The sequence below is a fragment of the Oenanthe melanoleuca genome, chromosome 2 (genome assembly GCF_029582105.1).
Source record: "Oenanthe melanoleuca isolate GR-GAL-2019-014 chromosome 2, OMel1.0, whole genome shotgun sequence".
NCBI lineage: Eukaryota > Metazoa > Chordata > Aves > Passeriformes > Muscicapidae > Oenanthe > Oenanthe melanoleuca.
In genome coordinates this window covers 36,120,291-36,141,366 of record NC_079335.1, presented here as the reverse complement: position 1 = coordinate 36,141,366, position 21,076 = coordinate 36,120,291, and the positions used below count along the sequence as shown (strand labels likewise).

Genomic DNA, 21,076 nt, shown 5'->3' with positions numbered 1-21,076 from the left:
ATCCTGTTATTCCTGGGATATTTTGTTGAGGGCACCATAACTGAAGCAAATAATTATTTTCTGCAGACTAAGAAAGACACAGGCTAAGGGCTAAATACACCTTTGGGCTACTGAAAGTCTTCCAATGGAATTTTGACTTCTATCCCAAAGAAGGATGTTGGAATTTACTTCCTGATAAGAAAGAATGAACCTCAAAGTTTTCATTGCAAATATTTTGAAGTTAAGAAACCCTGCCCTTTGCTCAGGTTACATAAACATGGGAAATAAACAAGAATGCCTTAAAGATATGTTTAACTATTGTGAAGTGTGATATCCAGAAGGATGTCACAGCAGGAATCACAACTACATGCCTTTGTTTCAAGGCCGTGACTACTATTATTCTTGTTTACTTTTTGATTCAGTCTCAGTAATCATTAGCAAATCATCAACCAAATCAAACTAAAACAGGGTAATTCCCAAAGAACTGGTAGGGGCAGACAAGATGAAAAGGTGACACTGAGCTAAACAGATGCAATAAACCACATGTGACCTGGCCAAGGTTTCACAAGGGAAAAGGTATGGCAAAGACTTCAACATTCTTATTCCACATATGCACAAGGTAGGGCAAAGAGGATCAGTATGGGAATATAATGAGTATGCATACTCCACACTTGGACCAGTGTTAAAAGATGGATGGATGGATTGATTGATTGATTACAAACACAGACAACAACCCAAAACCTTAGATGAGAACTTGCAAAGTAATGTGGCAGCATAAGAAATTTTAAAACAATGTAATTCCACTTGTATATTAATGAAAGATGTTGATATAATAATTTCACTAAATATAGCAGTTGCCATACCTTGGTCTTCACTATAATCTTCATGCACTCTATCTTCTGTTTAAAAAAAAAGAAAATAAGCAGGAAAATTAATGGAATTTTAAGACAATAAAGACACACAAATAATACAATACAGTGTCAAGTTTATTCAGATCAAAAAAATATTTGAAACTATAGTAGTTCATACTGTAATAAAGTTAATAAGAGTGCAAAGGTGAAGATTTCTAAAAGATCCTATCAAGATTTCTTCTTGACATCACACTAACTGCAACATCTCTGGCATATTTAAATTCTTTTTTTATCCACAGAAGCACCTCTATATTATTTAAAATACCAATATCCATTCTCCTGGAAATTCAAAATATTATTCTGCCCATTCTCATGTAGGTTTTAGAATAATTTCCTTAGGAAGTTATGATGTCTACATTTGCAATTTACATTCTATAAAAACACCACCTAAGAACTCCAAAGTCTTGGGTGTTGTGTGTTGTTGTGGTTTGTTTTATTTGTTTGTTTGGGCATTTTTTTTTGTGTTTATGATTGTCTTGGTTTGGGGGCCAAAATTAAATGAATCTTCAATAAAAATAAAGACAACTTTGGATTGTACCTGCATAATCTTCCATAGCTTCTTCTGGCATTACCTCAGAGTCACCTTAAATAGAAATATTTCATATTTTATATTCCAACTGAATTTTCATGCTAAATAACACAAGAGAGCTTAAAAAGGTCACATATTTACCTCTAAAATGAAAGAAATAATCATATTGACTTAATACTACAATATTTTATTTGGGAGTGACAGATGAATTATAAAACACATCCAGGAACTATGCCATAAAACATAGAGAACAGTAAGTTTACACATATTTGTATTTAGGCTTAAAGTTAGGAATATAAGTAGTGTTGGATAATCAATCCATTGATTAGACTGAGAAATTCCTAACAGAACAAAGTATTTGTGTAAGTATTTGTAGATTGAATTCATGGAGTATTATGCTCACAAATGTAATGGTAACACAGCAGCATAAAAATCAGGCCTACTTGAAACTATCTAAAAACTATTTGAAAATAAAACTGTGAAAAAAGAGTCAATATGACACATCACTTTGTAGCACATTTTTTAAAGTGTGATATTATCATCTGAAGTAACGGAAATCTACAAACCTGGAGTGTCTGGATCACTTACTCTCTCTTCCAACTCTGCAACATAATCATCTAAGGCTGTAAATTAAATATGAGCAAATAAATATCTTGAAATTAAAAATATGAAATATGTTTAACATTTCATTGTTTTAACTTGTATACATAATGATTCTGTCAATGGCTAAATGTAGCTCCTTAGCTGAAAACTGAAAAACTAACTGACATTTGCAACTTGACACACAGCAATCTGATGGAAGGTGTTGGGCTAGTCTCTCTTCCAGCCTTCTGCTAGACTCTCTGTAGGAAAACTGGAGCAACAAAAGCCATTAGCATCCATCAGTATTTTAAAATACTTTTTCTAATACAAATAAAAAAATGCAAGCATTCCCTATCTTCAAAATTGCAAAATACCTTCTTTACTAATTTACTTCTTTACTGCAGGAGACTCACTTGGTGATGGATCTATAGAAAAGAGATGGAACAGAAACTGACCTTGCAAAATATGTACTTCACTTCTGGCATCTCAGATTTAGAGCAATTTACTTCCCCTCATTGCCTAGCTAAATTTGAGGATTATTTTCCTCTGTAACTACAATTCTTTTTAAAGTTGTTAATATACTCACTATGACACATATGAGAAAACACAATACTGAAGGTAAAGTATTACCTTTTTACTTTGGAAGTATAGTAGCTTGGATTCTAATCCCCCACACAGTTTGGAATAAACAGTTTTAGCTGTATCAAATAAATAAAACTATTTTTCTGTCACATCCATGACACCAAACACAACTGCGAAGTCTAAAGCTAACACTTAGTACAAACAGAAATCAATGCCTAATGAAAATGCAAGAGACTGTCCATACTCTAAAGAAACATTGTTAGAATCCTGAAGAAAATACTTATCAGACAGTAGGGAAACTGCAATATCCACTTAATGCTTCTTCATAATGGGAAAGATGAGCTAATGCCATTGTACATGACATCAAGCGTAACATGAAGATGACTATAAGGTAATCAGATTAGTCCAAGCCAAATTTCAAAAAGCTTTCAAGATGAATTAAGATGTGCAGAAAGACAGAACAAGGACAGTTCAGAATTATGACCTTGGTGTTGACTCATTATTAGCAGAGTCAGACACAAAGAAACAAACAGCCCTAAAGGAAAGGCACAAAGAACTGGATACCCCTAATGCCAAGAAAAATAGTCCAGAAGAACCTTTGTATTATAGACTGTATGAAGACAATATAAGCAATACATGTCATTCTCCCTTTTTTAGACTGTACAGCTACAGACCACTTGCCTACCCAGTTCCCAATCACACACAACAGTCAGAAACACATAGTAAATAAAAAGTTTTTGCACCAATGAAAGCAAAGTTTCCCTACCTGTCACCTGTTATTTGTAATAAATATTTTCAATAGCAAGTATGGTAGTCATCCCTTAAGAAAAATTCTCCAAGACAGTAGCAACTACTTTTTGAGCAAAAAAAACCAAATTCAAAATTATGTACTTCTAAACCAGTCTAATATTTTCTATTTTTCTTTCTCATATAATATGTTACATTGAGGCAGAAAACCATTATTACTGAGTATGGAAAAACAAAGATACCTGGAATTTCATCTGATTCAGACTCCACTGCTCCAACATCATCCACCACAGGATCAGCATCTGAGAAACAAATACATTTGCACATTTTAACATTTTTAAATCAACAAACAATACCACAATACCTCTAAGAGATATGTAAGAATAGTAGTATTTCTAAGCAGAAATTCTAAGCAAATTTCTCCTAATGGCAGAAGGATATGTATATACAGACTGATCTTTAAAGACCCTTTCAAACCATTCTATATGATTATATTCATACCTCTATTGGAGAGAGATATGCATATCTGGAGCACAGATTAATTTTGTTGAAAGCACATGGAGTAGTAAATAAATTCTAAAACACACAGCATCAAAATATCCCATTTTGACCTAAAATATATTTAATTGCTAAATAATGCTGTGGTTGACCCTTGCTAAGGCTCTATTTTAAGTAGAAATTACAAGTCCAGGTTTTAATGAGATATATTTTCATTTGTCTGATTGGGTTTTCTTTTGTAAACGTATTTTTAAATATATTTAGTCATTCAGATACCTTTCTGAACTGAGTCTGGTGTCTCATATGCTTCTGGAATTTCATTCTCAAAGTCTCTGAGCATGTCATCTGTAGCAGGAGCTTCAAAAGCTTCTCCATGTATTTCTTCCTTTTCTTGCCACTGGTCACTTACACTTTCAGCTACATCTTCATGTCTCTCCCCTAATCAATAATGCAGATTGTTAGTGAATAAATTTTCTCTGGTATATTCTATTACCAGCAAATATTCAGTCTTCAGTACACCCTTTGTGTTTTCCAGCTAGTCTCCAGAGGGAATGGATAGTGACAGAAAACTTATATGCACAGGTTTTTTTTTTATCCAGAATTATAAACCCAACTTGCCAGGACCTTCTTTGCTCACAGTAAAGGCCAACTCTGCTCTGTCCACTCTTGCCCTCTACAGAGTGTTTTGAAGAACCTTTTGTTAAATGACTGATTTCAGCTACTACTGTCAAACAGTCTGGATAAGAAGACACAGTTTTAGGATTTGGTGACTAAACTTTATGAATTTTCTTGAAAATTACGAATGATTTCATTTGAATGTTCTGTGCAGGCAAAAGTCCTTTAAGTGCATACCAAAACCAGACTCTGAGATTCATCTAGCCTATGGCAGTATTTATAAACTCTTCAGTAATTTCTAAGTGTTAATGCATTACCAGGCTGGGAATGGAGAGCTTCATGAAGAACAGATTTAATTTCCTCTTCCAATTCTACGTCGGCAGTCTTGTGCTCTAAAAAGATTATAAATTGCAGTGAAGGTAAGTGCAAAAGGCAAAATCTAAATATTAACTCAAGGTTTGCAGCTTTTAGTAGGCTCCATAATGTTCTTAATCCCTTTCACAAAGTTCCCTAGAGACTGACCTGGTGAACCTCTGCAAATCATGCAATTAGAAAAACAATTTTGTCTTGCTTACTCTCCAATATAGGAAGTATTGCCACAACCACATCAGATTTGTCCATCTGAAAATGAATTGGGAGAATATATCTACACTGCATTTTTTGCACATATATTTTTTCCAGGGGTAGTAACAACTTCAGCTAACTATTCAAACCAAGAACTCTCTTCTAAGGAACCAATTTACTAACACTTTCATCCATTATCTTCTTACAATTTAGGCAGCAGGACTAGAAAGTCATATTTGACAACAAAATGTAAGTTGCAGGGGTAGGATTCTGCAAACTTCATAAACTGGGAAAATAGATACTAACATTAAAATATCAAGGTCTTGTTCTGCTACGAATTGCCAGGAGAAATCATGAACTGGTTTCATGGACAAGTGATTGCCATTTAATACACCAGCCCAGGACAGAACAGGAATTTTTATGAAGTGCTGTCTTCATATAAATGTCCTGAAATTAACATTGAGAAACCCCATAATGACACATCTGACAAAAAAGCTCTAAACCAGATAACACCTGCATTTTCAAATATGGATCCAAAATGCTACCAGTTACGAAAAATGGTCCCATAAAAACAAAAACCACACACACACAAAAAAAAACTCACCCAACCAGGAAACCATATCTTGATATATTGTATAAATGGCATCCAAAGAAAAGTCTTTTAAAACAAAATCTATATTCCATAGACTCCACTAGCCATATGCTCTGTATTTGTATGTTTGTGTATTAGGTTCACATACGTATCACACAGGATAAGCCTCTTCAATAAACAGCAGAGAAATGTACTCTCTGAATAACACTAATATAAATCACATACATGAAATGTGATATGCAAAATATTTTTTCTTGAATCCCTCTTAATTTTAATACATTCTACTAACAGTATAGGGCTTTAAAAATGTGTAAATTACTTTTTTAATAGTAGGAGCTCCATTTATTGTATTTATTATATACTAGTTGTTTTAGTGGAAAAGTGAGCACTTTATTATATTATTAAGTTGGTTGTTGAGAGGGTTTTGTTTGTTTTTTAAGGTGAAAAATCTGCTGTTATTCTGGTTGGGTATACAGTTGCAAATCAACCCAAACCACAACCGTACATCATCAGAAAGTTATTCTGATGTGATACCATGGCAACCATGAAATTTTATATTTTCTCATGGTCAATGATTTATATGAAGTAATAAGCAGTGATTCCTGTTAAATAAATTTCAGTAGATAAGCAATATAAAATCTATAAAAGAGTTTGCATGCTACCGACACAGAATTAAAATTCAAATGAAGCATCTTGTCTTTTGTTTCACCTGTGATTCACAGGTGGTCTTACCTGATTCGACATATGACTTTTCAGCAGGCTGGACAGTCTCCTCAGATTCTGGTGATGTTGGCTGTGCTGGGACAGATCTTTCTTTAAGGCCTGCATTTTTCAGTTATAAAGTTAACTTTATGCCCTTTTTGAACTGATTCAGTTGTAAAATAAGAAAGTTCTTTCAATTAAATTAACTGATATTACACTCTCCAAATATGCATTCAAACAATCACAATTACAGGGTTGGCATAATATACAGTGATATATATACATATATATATATATATATATATGTAAAGACTAAAGTGCATTCAGATAGTAAACAAAGATGTTTGGAAGACAAACATACAATGAGGAGATAAAAAGGGACAGAAATTTAAGCACTTGCCTTTATTTCAAAGTAACTGAAGAAATGACTATGACATTCTCAACATTTATTCAGTATCCAGTAAAAAAACAGGCAGCAAATTGTTTCATTTTTTGTTTTTTTTTCAATTTGGGCAAAAAGTGCTACATATGATCAATTTTATAGGTTCTATGAAGAACTCATTTGAACTTTATGAAAAACTGCACAGAATGAAAAGAATAACTTTAAATGCACATGTTACATCTTAGAAGACCTGCTTAAGATTAGTTTGTTTTGACAACTAAATGACTATAGAAAAAGTATGACTGATGGAACTTTACCACTAAGATCCTGACTATCTATACCACAGTCTCTTTCTAGATCCAAACACAGTGAAAACAATCAATAAATATAATGATCAACATCATCATGATGGCAGGAGAGAAAGATACAGCTGTGATGGATTATTTCACATCTTAAGACACCATATGCTCAAGAATGTGACTAATTCTCCTCTCAACTCTCCTTTAGGAGGGTTCAAGCAAGACTTACACAAGAGGCTCAGATTGGCTGTAAGAAAAAACTTACACACCCACAACTCCCTCACCACTATGACGGCAGTGAAATTGGTGGAAAAGACTGCACAGAGAGGCTGTGCATTCCCATCCTTGGAGGTTTGAAATATCACACTGGCAAACGGCCACAGCAACCTGGTCATTCCCCTGAAATGACCCTGTTCCAAGCAGGATGCTGGAATAAGGATCTCCCAAAGTCCCTTCCAAATGGCATTTGCCTATAATCCTACATCCAAGTCAATTAAGATAAGACTTCCTTCTCAACACACACCACTGCCCAAAGTAAACTAGTTTTTCAACAGCTGTATAAAAGGAAATCAATGGAAAATACAGCATGTAAGAAAGCAGAGGCTAAACTGTAATGAAAACTCCTGTAGTACTAGCAATGTTGTAAAAGCGACTCTTAAGTTGATAAATATTATATTTCAAGTAAGTACAATTTCAAAAATAATAATTACCACATTTCTCTTGGAGTCAAACATATCTCAATGCAAATTGGACTAGTATGTCTCAAACCAAATTCGTCTAGACTAGAGAGATATTATTTTATGCATTGTGAGAAAAACATGTATTTATTTCAAGTAATGGTTACAGGACAATAGAATTAAGTCTATCTTTTCATATTATTTAAATTTAAATTATTCAAAAATAGGTAGGTAGGCTGTATCCACTTTGGAGTCAAAATAAGAAGCTAGAAGAAAAATTCCAAATCTACACTTAGTTTTTGCCCAATTTTCTTAAGTCATTAAAAAAACACCCTATATTAGTCATTAAAAAACACCTTTCTATATTAGAAAATACCATTAAGATATTCATCTTTTCCTGCAGTAATATTAATAACTACAAGAGTAAGAAGTTACTTCCTTCTGTAATCATCTTAGGATGGAGACAAAACCAGTAAGTCATATTAACCACTCTCTCACACTTCAGAATCCAAAAGCATGGAAACAGCCACCTTGCTTTCACAAACGCAGTTCAGATACTTTACACATATACTGCTTTAAATAAGTCTTTTTATCTTCAATTACTCATATGTTCAGTTCCAGACAACCACACGCTCTGCTTCGTGAACAATAAATGAATTCAAGACATTTCAACAGACAGCCAATATTCCACACCCAACAAGCACTATGGGTACTTAACAGGAAAGAAGGAACCAAGTCTCTTTCTTTCTCTTGCACATTTCTCAACTTGACCTTCAAGCTTTTTATACACATCTATCCTGCTTAACACTGATTTCTATTCAATCTTGTCAAGTATGTAATATAGTAAATCATTTACTTTTTGTAAGATACTATTTTTTCTCTTCTGTTTACTAAAATTGCATTTAGCTTTTACTTGTCTGGCACATTTTTTGAGCCTATGTGGTAACTTGTTGCATTAAGTTTAATGACAATAATATTTCATAGAGATATACAACAACACAACAGATATCTGGGGGAAAAATACTTTATTTCGTGGCTGTCTGTATAGCCTGGAGTGCTATATAAAATTTACTTTGGAAAGGAAAAAAAATAAAACAACCCAACCTTTCCAGAACCCCATAAACTTTGGGCCATAGATACAATATGTTAATCAGAACAGCAATTCATTTCAAATTTCACTCCCACATAGTTACAAGTTCTGTCACACTATGGGAGAAAATAAAAAGTGATGTGCACTACACCATTGTGCCACTATCCTTGAGAAGTGTGATTTGAATGCTCCTCTGGTCAAATTTGCATTTTAACACTTACCAGAGCAAAGCTGAATAAATATATCTATCACCATCAAAATCTAACAGAGAATGTTTATTATGGAAGTGCTTTTATTAGATCTTCATTCTCTCATATTTTTTGCTAGGCACTGTAAAGTTCACAATGCACATTTCTTCCCTCCCTCTTCATGAATTTATAAATATTTAGAAAATACCTCAGAGTAGATAATCTCTGTGAATGATCACAGCCAGAATCTTAAGATACTGTACTGTCTTCTACAGCTTTAATGTGAACTATTTTTCATAATTATTTGAATATTGCACTTCCTCTAAAAAAAAAAATTATCAAATCAACTTTAACCTTATTATCACATCTTATAATTCTAGGGATCAAAGCATGATGCAGACATCTGTATGGAACGGCTGAGGTAAGTGTATTGCCAACTGTTGGAAACAAAATTTTAGCAAAACTACAAACAGAATCAACCTTCAGGACTTCAATCTTAAATTACCATTCACATGCATATATATACTCATTCTCAATTTAACTCCTTAATTTTGTTTTCTTGAAACTAATGCTGCAGTATACCAAGAATCAATCTTAAACTTCCATTAAATTTTTTTTTCTGAATCCTGTGTATTTATATTGTGCAATTCTGTGCAATATACTTGCTTTCAAATTTATTTGGAAAATATTCATTTCTAAATAAACTTGAAAGCAACTGTAGACCTAATAATACCGAAATCTCTCTATTATTTCTGCAGATATGTTTTGGAGTTTTATTCTAAAGAGACTTTTATGCTAAAAATACAGAATCTATAAGAACAAACTAACACAAGATTTTGCTTATAGAAGCATCATGCACTTGAAAGTGTTGAAGAAGATAATAGCTGCAAAAATATATCAGATTTCTCTAAACAAGTTCAAACAGAATAGAGTAGCACTAGCATATCACATCTTAAATGTAATTGGAATACAACAATACTCATCAATGATGAAATAGGTGGCCTAATTTTCAGCAGTATTCATAACCAAATGGTTGGCAAAGTTGGAAAAAAATTAGGACACAGTTCAATAAAAAGTGATAATGAATCAAGCTTTCCAACACTATATTTAAATATAGAGATATAAAATAATTAAATAAATAGGGAATGGAAGAAAAGCAGAAACATATTGTCATGGGATCAAAAATTTAGGAACATTTTGATTTAATGTCCCCTGGGGTCTCATGCTAAAGTGCAACACTCAAGTTGGTTCGACTATTTACGTACAAAATAGTTTTCTCAGGAAAAAGTTTCCTTAGGGAAAAAGTTTGGGAGAGAATAAGTTGCATTTATTTGTTTAGTTCCTATGACATTACAGTCCATTAATGTTCCTCTTGGTTGTTTCTGTGAAATAGAAAAATTTTGGGTTTCCACTACATGTGTCCAGATAAGCCTCTTAATATTGTCTTTAAACTTGCATTTCATATATAACATTAGAATTTCATCTCCACATCAAGCAAATACAAACAAACAAGAAAGGAAAAAAAAAAAAAAATCACAAAACCCAAACCCATATTTAGAGTAGACTTGAAGTAACTGGCATAAATTTGACATTTGAATGTTTTCAATACACATTGGTAGCCAGGCACATTAACATATGTACATACTTGAGTTTCACAGCAGATGTTTCTGCTTTGTGTTTACAATACCAGTATACACACTGAACAGTTTTTAAAAAATACTATATATAGCCTTTGTTCATACTATTTCCAGAAAACATTATTTTCTTATTGCCATATTTACCACATTCATATAAATATGCTGAATTTTACATTCTGGAGGTCTGTTCCTCATTAGCAGAACAGGAACTCTTGTTTATTTCTTTTCTTTCTTGTCTTCCTTGGATTGGCTTTTAACTATCTTTTTTGTTTCTTTGTCTTTTCCCACCTGAACAGTGCCATCCTTTTCACTGGCTGACTTTTTTGTAGTGTCCTTCGATTTTATACTTTTGTCTAGGCCTTTTTCCTTTCCTCTGTCTCTTTTAGCCTTGTCAGAATCTTTCTTTAATTTATTCATATCAACAGCTTTCTTGTCCTTTCGATCAGTAGCATCTTTTCCTTTCCTGGTTTTCTTTTTTTCTTCTTCATTTTCCTCCTTCTTGGATTCCTGCTTCTCCCTCAATTTCTTGAGTGATTCTTTAATAGCTTCTTTTACTTTTTAGTTTTTCATTTAAAAAAGAGGAAATGTTCAATAAGAGAACCATTCTTAGGCCAAAAAACATCTTATGAGCAACCATGTAAAAGCTTTAATCAAAAAATTATTTAATGTTTGTTAGATTTAAACTTGTATAGTTAACATCCTAAGCTTTAAGCAACTTAAATTAGTTTTGACTTTTAGGAACATCTCACACCATGCAGCCAGCGAATAACCTTGGCTTATACTGCAGCTGCATCCAAATGAAGTGTTAATCTAGAGAAAACCATGCCTCTATTATCTTACTGTTAACTTCTGCAGAATGCTAAAACCGCTTTTGCCTGTGAGTGTGAAAATCACAATAAACTCTGAACCTTTGACAACAGCATAACAGTTGTAAATGTTATTACACAAATATACAATACAATGTTTTAGTGATATTGCTACCTTGTATTAATTAGAGACTTATAAAAGATAACCAAAGTACGTATTGAGAAGTACAAGAAGAAACAGTAATGTCCTGATGAATTAAATCAAGTCCAAAAAAGTTAACTGGGTTAGACTAAACTCAGTGAAATCAAAGCAATAATTGTAAATTGGTTCTTATAACTTTGCTTTTCAGTTATCAGTAACATTTTTTTCTTTTGGAGTTTTTCTTTTGGAGTGTCTCTTGTGCTTCTTTTCTCTACTTAATACACATTTGGCTGTGTCAGGGTACACAGATAACAGGTCATAAGAACAGTCAGAACAGAATCCTTGAAATTTATTTTCAATATGTTTAATGTTCAATTTCCCTTTTTCCATAATTTTGAAAATATTTGCCAGTATCAGTGGAATTCTCCAGAATAAGGAATTTTTAAGTCAATAAAATTCAGAGATTTTTCCATTAAATCTGTATGCAATATTTCCATTTAATTTTGAAATTAATACTCCTACATTATTAAGAAAGTGAGAATGACTTTTACATATAAACAGTTCTATTTTTAGTCAGACTTTTGAGAGAGACTGCAGTCTGTTGAGGCAAAAAACAGGTCTGCCTCTAGCTACTGTGGAATGAACAACTCAATTACATAGCTGAGTCTAAAAGGAATGACATCATATTTCCTTTCAAATGGTTTTTGACATAAAACATTTGAGATACGACATTTCTTTATTCTCATATCCACCACTGAAAAATAATCCAAAACTCAGGAAAGGATTTCTAAGTGACATTTACTACATTCTTGGACATGTGCAGTTTGCAACCAAGTTCTACCAAGCCCAATGTGGAACAAATGCTAAAAATTTCAACTTGATGCAAGAAGCTGAGAAAGGTCACACTGAAATGAGCTTTCCTTAGCAAATATACCTTTTTCCTCATGAAGGTTTGTATGGTGAACAGTATGCATTTTTCATATACTGCTTACAGTCTATATGTTTTTAATATAACATAGAGACTGTTTGCATAGTCTCATGCTGCCCAGAGATAACTGAGCAGATATAAAAAGCTAAGCTCCTGAAGGACATCTGGTGTTTGCTGAGGCTAATTAGCTTCTTTTTGTCTTCATACAGCAATGTAATTATAAATAAATATATGGCATAAATAGGTTGGAAGCTATCCCATGCTAAGCTTTTAGAAAATGCTGCAATCAATCCTGCAAATAATATTAAAGGGGAAGTTACTGAACTTTGCCTAAATTTCAACTTCCACAGGAAAAAAAATAGATGAAACTTGTAAAGTACAGTCTTAGAAAAATTAAGGCACTAAAGTCCAATTACAATACAATAATAGTATCATGAATTCATGGAAGATAATGAAGAGGATTTCACACAGAGCAAAATCTTGCTTAAAAACATGCAAAAATCAGGTTATCATAAACTACTCACAATCCAAACAAGATATCTGTTGTAAAGAAAATCCACACAAAAGAAATATAATTTCTAGTTAGGAAAGCACTTGCATTGCCACAAAATTCCAATCAACATTAAAAAAAAAAACTGAGAAATTGCAAGAACAATATTTTGCTCCACCATTAGGAAATATTTAGCCAGCACAGCTAATATTAGTAAACATTATAACCCACAGTTGGTATTCGTAATGCACATGCATTTCAGACACCATTATCTGCATAAAGTTCTGCAGGAAAAAGAACATTAAAAATACCTTTGAGTTTAGTTTTTTTCTTGGCTACCCCTCCTGGCTCATCACCTAATTAGTTGCAAAATGGAAATAGGTTATGAACATATTTGTGATGTTTAATAAACTTGACAAGAAATTTCCCAACCTGCCATGTTATGTAAAAAGTTCACTTTACATAGTACACTACAATGCTATGGAAAAATACAAATTATTAACTCATTACGGATAAAGCAACTTCAGTTGCAGAACCATCACAAGTACTAATATGAAAGACTAACTACTCAAAGAAAAGCATCACATCACCAGATGCATGCTACTTGTGAAGTGTCTAAGCTAGGAGATTGCTCAGTTCTCTCTAGACAAGTGCCACACAATTATAATCACCCCCCCTTCTGATTTGTCTGTAGGGTATTTGTCTCTTCCCTCCCAAATTCATTAATTTATGCTTCTATGAAGTTTTATAAATATTTTATAAACATGCTAACTCAAAAGTCTTTGAATTACACAGGTATTGCAGAGTGTATAAACTGACTGTTTTCTTACAATAAATTACAAAATATGTTCCTTTATCCAAAGGAAAATAAATGTTTTGGCAAAGGTATTACCCAGATCCAAAAAGCAGTTACCATTTCATTAGAGTTCAAATACTTACTGCAGTACTTCAGACTGTTAGGATTTTTATATAAAAAAATAAACCTTATTTTCCAAGATCAGGTGCTGTCTTCTTTTCCCACTGTAGCTAACAAACTGAGAGCAGTCAGCCTCTTTATTGCACTTCATAGCTAGTACCAGAAGAGGCATAAAGGCAAAAGCCTTTCCAAAAAAACAAATAATATTTAGCTTCATCTTTTTAATATCATTAAAAGAGACTGGATTATCACTATTATGATGCTGTGGATCAAGATTTAAATCCCATAAAGCAGCAATTTTAACCACAAAAATCAAGTAGGTTGCTACCTAAAAGCCAACTAGAAAGTAAAGAAAAGCTGAACAGATAGAGTAACTATGTATTTTTAAACTCATACATAATCTTATTAAATGAGAAGAGATATTCCCATGTATCAACACTAGGCTTCTCATTCAGACATACAAAACACCCACACTGAACATCTGCACCATGAGCTTAGGTTCCCAGAAAACAGTATCTACCTAAACTGTGTCATATATCAACATTTAATATGAAAAAACAATACTCTGATAGCCTATACTAAAAAAATGAAATCATAAATTTAAAGAATGTAGCCATTAAAGTCATTGTAGCGACCTTGCATCTAACTTCTATTTTGAAAACCTATGTGTTTTCAAAATATCAAGTGTTGATACTATGGCCAAAATTGTTTTTAAAAAGCTTAGTCAAGTAAAAATACAGGCTTCAGATTAATTTCCTTACAAATTCATACCTGGGATATGATTTTTTCAAGCTCTTCCCTCATAGATTACCACCATTGTTGAAGTCCAGAGCTCTAACTTGATTAAAATCATTATTCAGTCTTACTATTTCTAAGAAGTGCATGGAAGAATAAGTGAACATTTTTATCATATAAAAGACTCCAACTTTCATTTACATCATCAGTGAAAATAACAAACAATAAAAAGTACACAGAAAAGTTGCACAAAGCCATTTAAACTTCCAGCTCCTTTCCTCTTTTCATATTAAAAATAAACATTACTGTATATTTCAAGATACTCTTAAAAGCATGTGTTGACAAGGAAAACTAATATTTTACAAGTATCAGTAGACACAAAAGCTATCATACAGATATTTCAAATTATTTTTAAATAAACATATAGGCACTATGTTGAAAGATTGCAAAATACCTTGTTCACTGATTACTGTTATTTTACTTGTTAAATATTCAGACAAGCAGTAATTTTATTTCAATCTGCTTTCATGCAATGAATAGCACTACAGTTTCCAGCAAATTATCAATTCAAGACATAATTACATAAATCATGTAAACTTTAACATATTATTCATAGATCTGTTCACAAGAGAAGTATGTAAATAATATATTTTAAAACATTAGTATTATGCATGAATCACAAGACCAGAATCCTGCTGCATCTTGATTTCCACCTGGACATGATCCCTACAAGGGGAAATCCCTACAGCACAGGGAAGCCTTACTTGTCAGCCCCAATTATGCTGAAGCAAGATGGGTGCAAACCACCTTGTTTTCCAAGATAGCAATGTCCAGGGCATATCTGGCACCTAAGGGAATTCATGGCAAAGACTGAGGTTATTACAGCACGGGGGGTACACAAACAAGTGTCTAGAATTCTATAAGTCAAGAAGTTGAACTTGTGGACTCTAAAGTCCAATTCAAGTAGCTTCACACTCGTTATGAGCTAATTTTAAAATTCCTTTTTTTTCCCCATTCAATCCCACATTATAAATATGCAATGTTGGCAATTCAAGAAGAAAATATACAATTGATATCATCAAATGTCAGAAATGGCTACTATAATTAAAAGGCTGAGTACAAAGTTAACTCAGGCAGATAGGTTTACAATATTTTTTAAATAACCGCTTTAAATAGTCATTCTATAAATTAAATACTCCTCTCAAAGTGGTTATTTTCATATAGAGCTTAAAGGTGGTCAACTTGCCATCTTAACTGATCCTTTGAAGCTCAGGAATATTACAAAACATTTTTATTTTGCAACGAAGTCCAGTCACTTCCTCTATTTTTCCCCATAAAAACCTTCAAGAACATTCCCCACAAACAGCTCCCAAGTGAGAGCACAGATTTAGAACTTAAGCATCAGAAGAAAAATATATAAATACTATTTTTATTTAGAAAGATAAGCATTGCAAAAGAAAAATAATAGGCAAAAAGCTCTCCATTTTTGAGCAGTTTCCCAGATGCTGACAAACTTACTTTCTCATATTAAACACTATATTGAACAACCTGTCAAGTGCAAATACTATTTTATTCATTTAATAACCCTGAAAACTTTAATAGCCTTGCTAGATGAAAGGCTTTGCTATGTGAAAAAATTCCTGGAAGTCAATTTCTCCACAACCTCTACCTGCATAAACACTTTTAAGCTGCAGCACCACAAAACAAATGTGAGCTAATTAAGGTGGTTTATCCACTTAGATGCGAAAAGGGGAGAGGCTACTTTGCAATTACTGCAGAAAGCACATGGGCCAGGTTGGCACTAAGCAGCTGACAGATAGCACTTGCTACCCTTCTGCAATTTGTGCAAAGCTTGGATAACAGAATATAAAGTATCAAGTTTTAAAACACTAGCGCTGATGTTCAGACTCTTGCCTTAATTAAAGATGCTTCATCAAGAACCTCCTTAACCACACAGAAAATTAGCAAAAGACGTTAAAAGTGCAGTACCAAAAGAGGAAATACAAATCTGTAAGCCAAAATTATTATTAACATTTTTTCTCTTTATTTTCCTTTTCCAGAAGAACTGCAAGCCAGAAAAAATTATGCTTGTTTGTATATCCCCCTGCACATAATCATTACTATGATTGTGCATTTGTAATATGCTATATTAGATACACAAGATCATCTGCTAAACAAAATTAGTTTACTGACAGAAAGCTAACAACCACTTACCTTAAACTGAGCTCAGAGCACTTGTCTTACCAAATCCCATATGTCTCCAAGTGCAAGAGTTTTAATTCATACAACTAACACATAAACCCCCCAAACAACCAAACACCAAACTTCATTATATTCTCCATATGTTGCTTTAATGCCTGTTGCTTATTTAGCTGCCTAATGTCAGAATAAATATCCAGATCAGATACATGTGGTAGAAAGCATTTTTGTTTCCTGAACTCACAGATGTTAATGTTGCATCCCATACAAGCAGATGTAAGAAACCAACAAGCAAATCTTGCCTTTACTGGCCTCATCTTGAGACACACATCCTAACTGACCATGAGAAAGACAATAGTTAATGTATTTCGTGCCAGTGTGACATCATTATGACAGCTGCTTATCTGATGGAAACCAAACAGGGAATACAGTAACACAACTCTCCAAAATGACTGATCTGTACACAACAGCTTTCCCCACCTCTCAAATTACATTTACAATACAGGTGGTTTTTACCTCTCCCAACCAACCATGAAATGAAATTAAAATCTTTCTAATGCTTCAACATACACTTCTATGCTGCTATCTAAATGAAACCTATACCAATAACTGTTATGAAAATCTGACTTCTACAAACAGACAATTGAGGCTAATAATGAATTTTCTTAAAGTGGTCAGGGAAAAATACTGGCAAAAAATTTTGTAATATGAATTTTAACAGATATGCAAACAATGTACTCTTTATTCTCTCCAATTCAAAGCTATTCTATACATTATGAGCAATGTGATTTCTCTCTGCCTTATAACACTCTTCTACTTTCAAATTAAATACTGCTGAAGGTGGTCACAGAAATCTGGGGTTCAAAGCTTCCAAAAGTTTTCAGCCATTTCAGATGTATGGGTATTAAGGGTTTTTCCCCCTATGAATTTATTTTCATTAGTATCACAAGAAAGCAAGCAAAAGCTTTGCTATGAAGGTTAATGCAGTGTTTTGCTTGAAGACCGGCAATTAAAATATCAAACATTTACTAACAAATGACAAAGTAGAACATCCCACACATTTCCAAAAGTGCTGGACAAACTGGAAGACTACAATTTTAGTCACAGACATTTATTTCTGGAGATCCGAAAATTTAATATAAATTAACTGTAAGGAATATGAGGATATCTAATGAAACTGCATGTCAAATTTAATATTAAATCAGTAGTTTCATTCCTTGCTAGGCATAAAACCCAGCAAGTTCTTATCTCTTAAGCAATATATTTTCCACATAGAAAATATTGTTTGCTACTAATTTTCTTCTATTTTAAATTCTCAGACCAGAAACCACAGGAGAAAGCAACACCCTTGCTTTCTAAAATAATAGAAGGCAATACGTCACAGTTTTCAGCCCATACTTTAAAAATACTTTAAAAAAAATTAATGACTGCATTTTTATAGTCACAATCAAACTAAAAATTTAGTTTTCAAGTTCCTCAACTAATTTGAAACAATTTGTGCAGACTCACAAGCAAATTGGGATACTATTCAGTTTTCTTTGCTTATTCGTACATCATACTCAGCTTAATGGTTTTTTCCTGTTAAATGCCTTTTTTAAAACAAATGAGCAAACAAAAAAAAAGCTGCCATGCTGATATAACTGAAGATTCAATTAAATCTTATTACCTTCCTTACTTAGCCAAGCTTTGCTTGTAATCACAGCCATTAACAGAATACATGAAAACCAAACTCCTATTCCAAACTTTTGGAGAGTTTTGAGAGCTCCACTCAGCAAGGGTAAGGGCTCAATTGTTAACAGGAACAACTCCAGGGAAATGAACAGTCCTGAGAGAAGACTATTTTCCAGAAATTAAGTACCCTACAAAGGTACTTCACTGGGTCTTTGCACCCACCTCTCACCCCTTCTCCCCTTACAAACTATTCATTCCCACTACAATTGTTTTCAAGCTGATGCCTACACACTTAATAAAACCAACAAGGAGGTTGCAGGATATAGAATCAGAACTCTGTTGGCTGCATTTCTTATCTGCAGCCCATGTTAAACTAATTCACTGTTTGTTGATCACCTATCTCAATGCCTGTAGATTTCTTGTGATTCAAACAATCCACCTCAATTTCACTTGAAAAATTCCCAGTTCATCAATTCATTCTTTAACTATTTTGTATAAACTTCAATATATAGAAGTTATATATATTTCTTACAACAGCTGTTGCCCTTCTCTTTTTGGCTATCTAGCTCCATTACTGAAGCATCTACAACAGAATTCAATATTCCATGATAATTTTTATTTCACACTGAGAGGTATTATTATCCCAAAACAGTGATGAAACTCTTATTTCTAATTCAAATCTGCTTCTAAAATTAAGATTTAAAAACTTCTAAAAACAAAATAACCTAACCTTACTTATTTCCTACATCTGAGACACTGCAAGTTTCTTGCAGTGAATTTAATTGAATGGTTTAAAAACAATTAAATTTATAAACTGTTAGCTTACTTATATCATAATCCCCAAATATTTGGAAGAAAATGTGACCAATGCTCTCATGGCTCTATTTAATTCACAAACCTTGAGCAGCCCATCACCTTGACCTTAGCCCATCACAACATTTCACTTGCTTAACACTAGCACATTTTTATTACTTTAAAATATGATCTAGAGGAAGTTTATTCCAACAGGCATGTTAAATTAAAATGGCATGCCAAAGTAAGTGAAATCTTATTCAGTTTAAAAAGAAGTTAAAATTTCAGCCTGCAACTACTAGTGTTTAAACTTGGCAATCAACTTCATATAGGAAACCAATACAAACTTAGGCAAAGCAGGCATTACAAAAAACAATTTGATACAATTTTAACAATAATTTGAGTACATTATTCACATTTTAAGAGGACAGCTCAGTTTCAGCTTTTGATTGATACCTGACACAAACTTAAAGACACAATTATAAACTGCCCTTTCTATTCCAATAACTTCATGACAGAAGACAGAATTCACATACATGAAAAGTATCTTTGGAATGACTGTCATAAAGCAGTTTCACAAGAAAAAGATTGAAATTTGCAAAACTACATTAAATACTTCAACTGCTCAAGGAATAGAAGACATTAAAATCTAATTTCCAATTAGTCTTTAATATATTCAGTATTACATTAGAAATACATAATCACAGCTTCCCACTTCCACAGAAGGCCCACCTTAAAAACGAAAAGGAATTTGGAACAGCCCTTGTGATGTGATTGTCATATTAAAGAAATTACTGAAGATTTAGTTTGAAAACAGACAAAGCAGTGGGAATAAACCATATGACAGAGTAGTTTCTGAATACAAGATGCTAGCTACCTTAGAAATAAATGTTTCTGTAGCATTTTCAAGTGCTTATAAATGCAGTGCTTTTCTTTGAACAAGAAAAAGAACCTATCTGAGAAATCAGTGAATCACAAAATAAGTTAATTAATAAAATCATATTTCACAAGAGAATTATCATTGTTGTGTCTATATTAAGGATTAACATAAAAACAAGTATTTACAAAATGCAGTCATGCTAGAATACTTTATAATCAAGGCTGTTATAAAATACTTCAGTTAATGCTTGCTGGAAAGACAAATGTTATAGTGTTAACAGTAGAGATTATTACACTTAAGCTTTGTAAGTTGTGTGCACAAAATGCACAAACTGAAGCACATACAGAAACTACACAACCACAGATACATGTTTTATTCTACATATTTACACACTTGTGTAAGACTTGTCATCCTGTCACAAAAATGGAAAAATTCTTGAAAGGCTTTCAACTACTGAAACAGCATTGCATGGCTAACTTTAGTTCAAACTTTAGTGTGTCCATTTGGGAAGTTTCCCTCAATGCCATGAATTCTTGCTATAATAAGACTGATGATTTCATGGACATTTTTGAAAGCCAATCAAATTAGTCTTTCAGTCACTGGTTCTGTAAATCCAAAATAACACAAGTCTTTTTTCCCTGAACCCCTTCATTCTGTGACGTACCATCAACATCATCTGCAGCTTCGCTCTCTTCTTCTTCTAGTATTTCAAAAGGAGTCAATACATCATAGAGAAATGAGAGAAAGCCATAAAACCAATCAGAGCTTTCCTCTGCTAAAATATTAAGGACTTCCTCAAGGGAATCAATATTTTCATTACTGCCATCTTTGGTCAGGCCTATACAAGAATAGAGGAAAGAGAGAGAGAGAGGGAAGGGGAAAAAAGAGACAGCAGTTAGGTGGAAAGAGGAAACTGCAAAAGGAGTATCTGTGAAAGACATCT

The 21,076-nt window shown here is 33.0% G+C and overlaps 1 protein-coding gene across 3 annotated transcripts in view; it reads right to left on the bottom strand.

Moving 5' to 3' along the window:
• Positions 1–21,076, bottom strand: part of ASPH (aspartate beta-hydroxylase) — a 109,043-nt gene that overhangs the window by 63,688 nt on the left and 24,279 nt on the right. For 2 of the 3 annotated variants that reach the window (XM_056482974.1, XM_056482976.1), the window contains exons 4-10: positions 6,332–6,421; positions 4,761–4,835; positions 4,105–4,266; positions 3,573–3,632; positions 1,986–2,042; positions 1,429–1,473; positions 843–878 (exon numbers count right to left, since the gene is read on the bottom strand). In XM_056482974.1, coding sequence (XP_056338949.1) covers positions 843–878; positions 1,429–1,473; positions 1,986–2,042; positions 3,573–3,632; positions 4,105–4,266; positions 4,761–4,835; positions 6,332–6,421 — 525 coding nt within the window. Of the gene's footprint in view, positions 1–842; positions 879–1,428; positions 1,474–1,985; positions 2,043–3,572; positions 3,633–4,104; positions 4,267–4,760; positions 4,836–6,331; positions 6,422–14,414; positions 20,972–21,076 lie in introns of those variants that run through there. The other variant, XM_056482977.1, reaches the window with a different exon arrangement.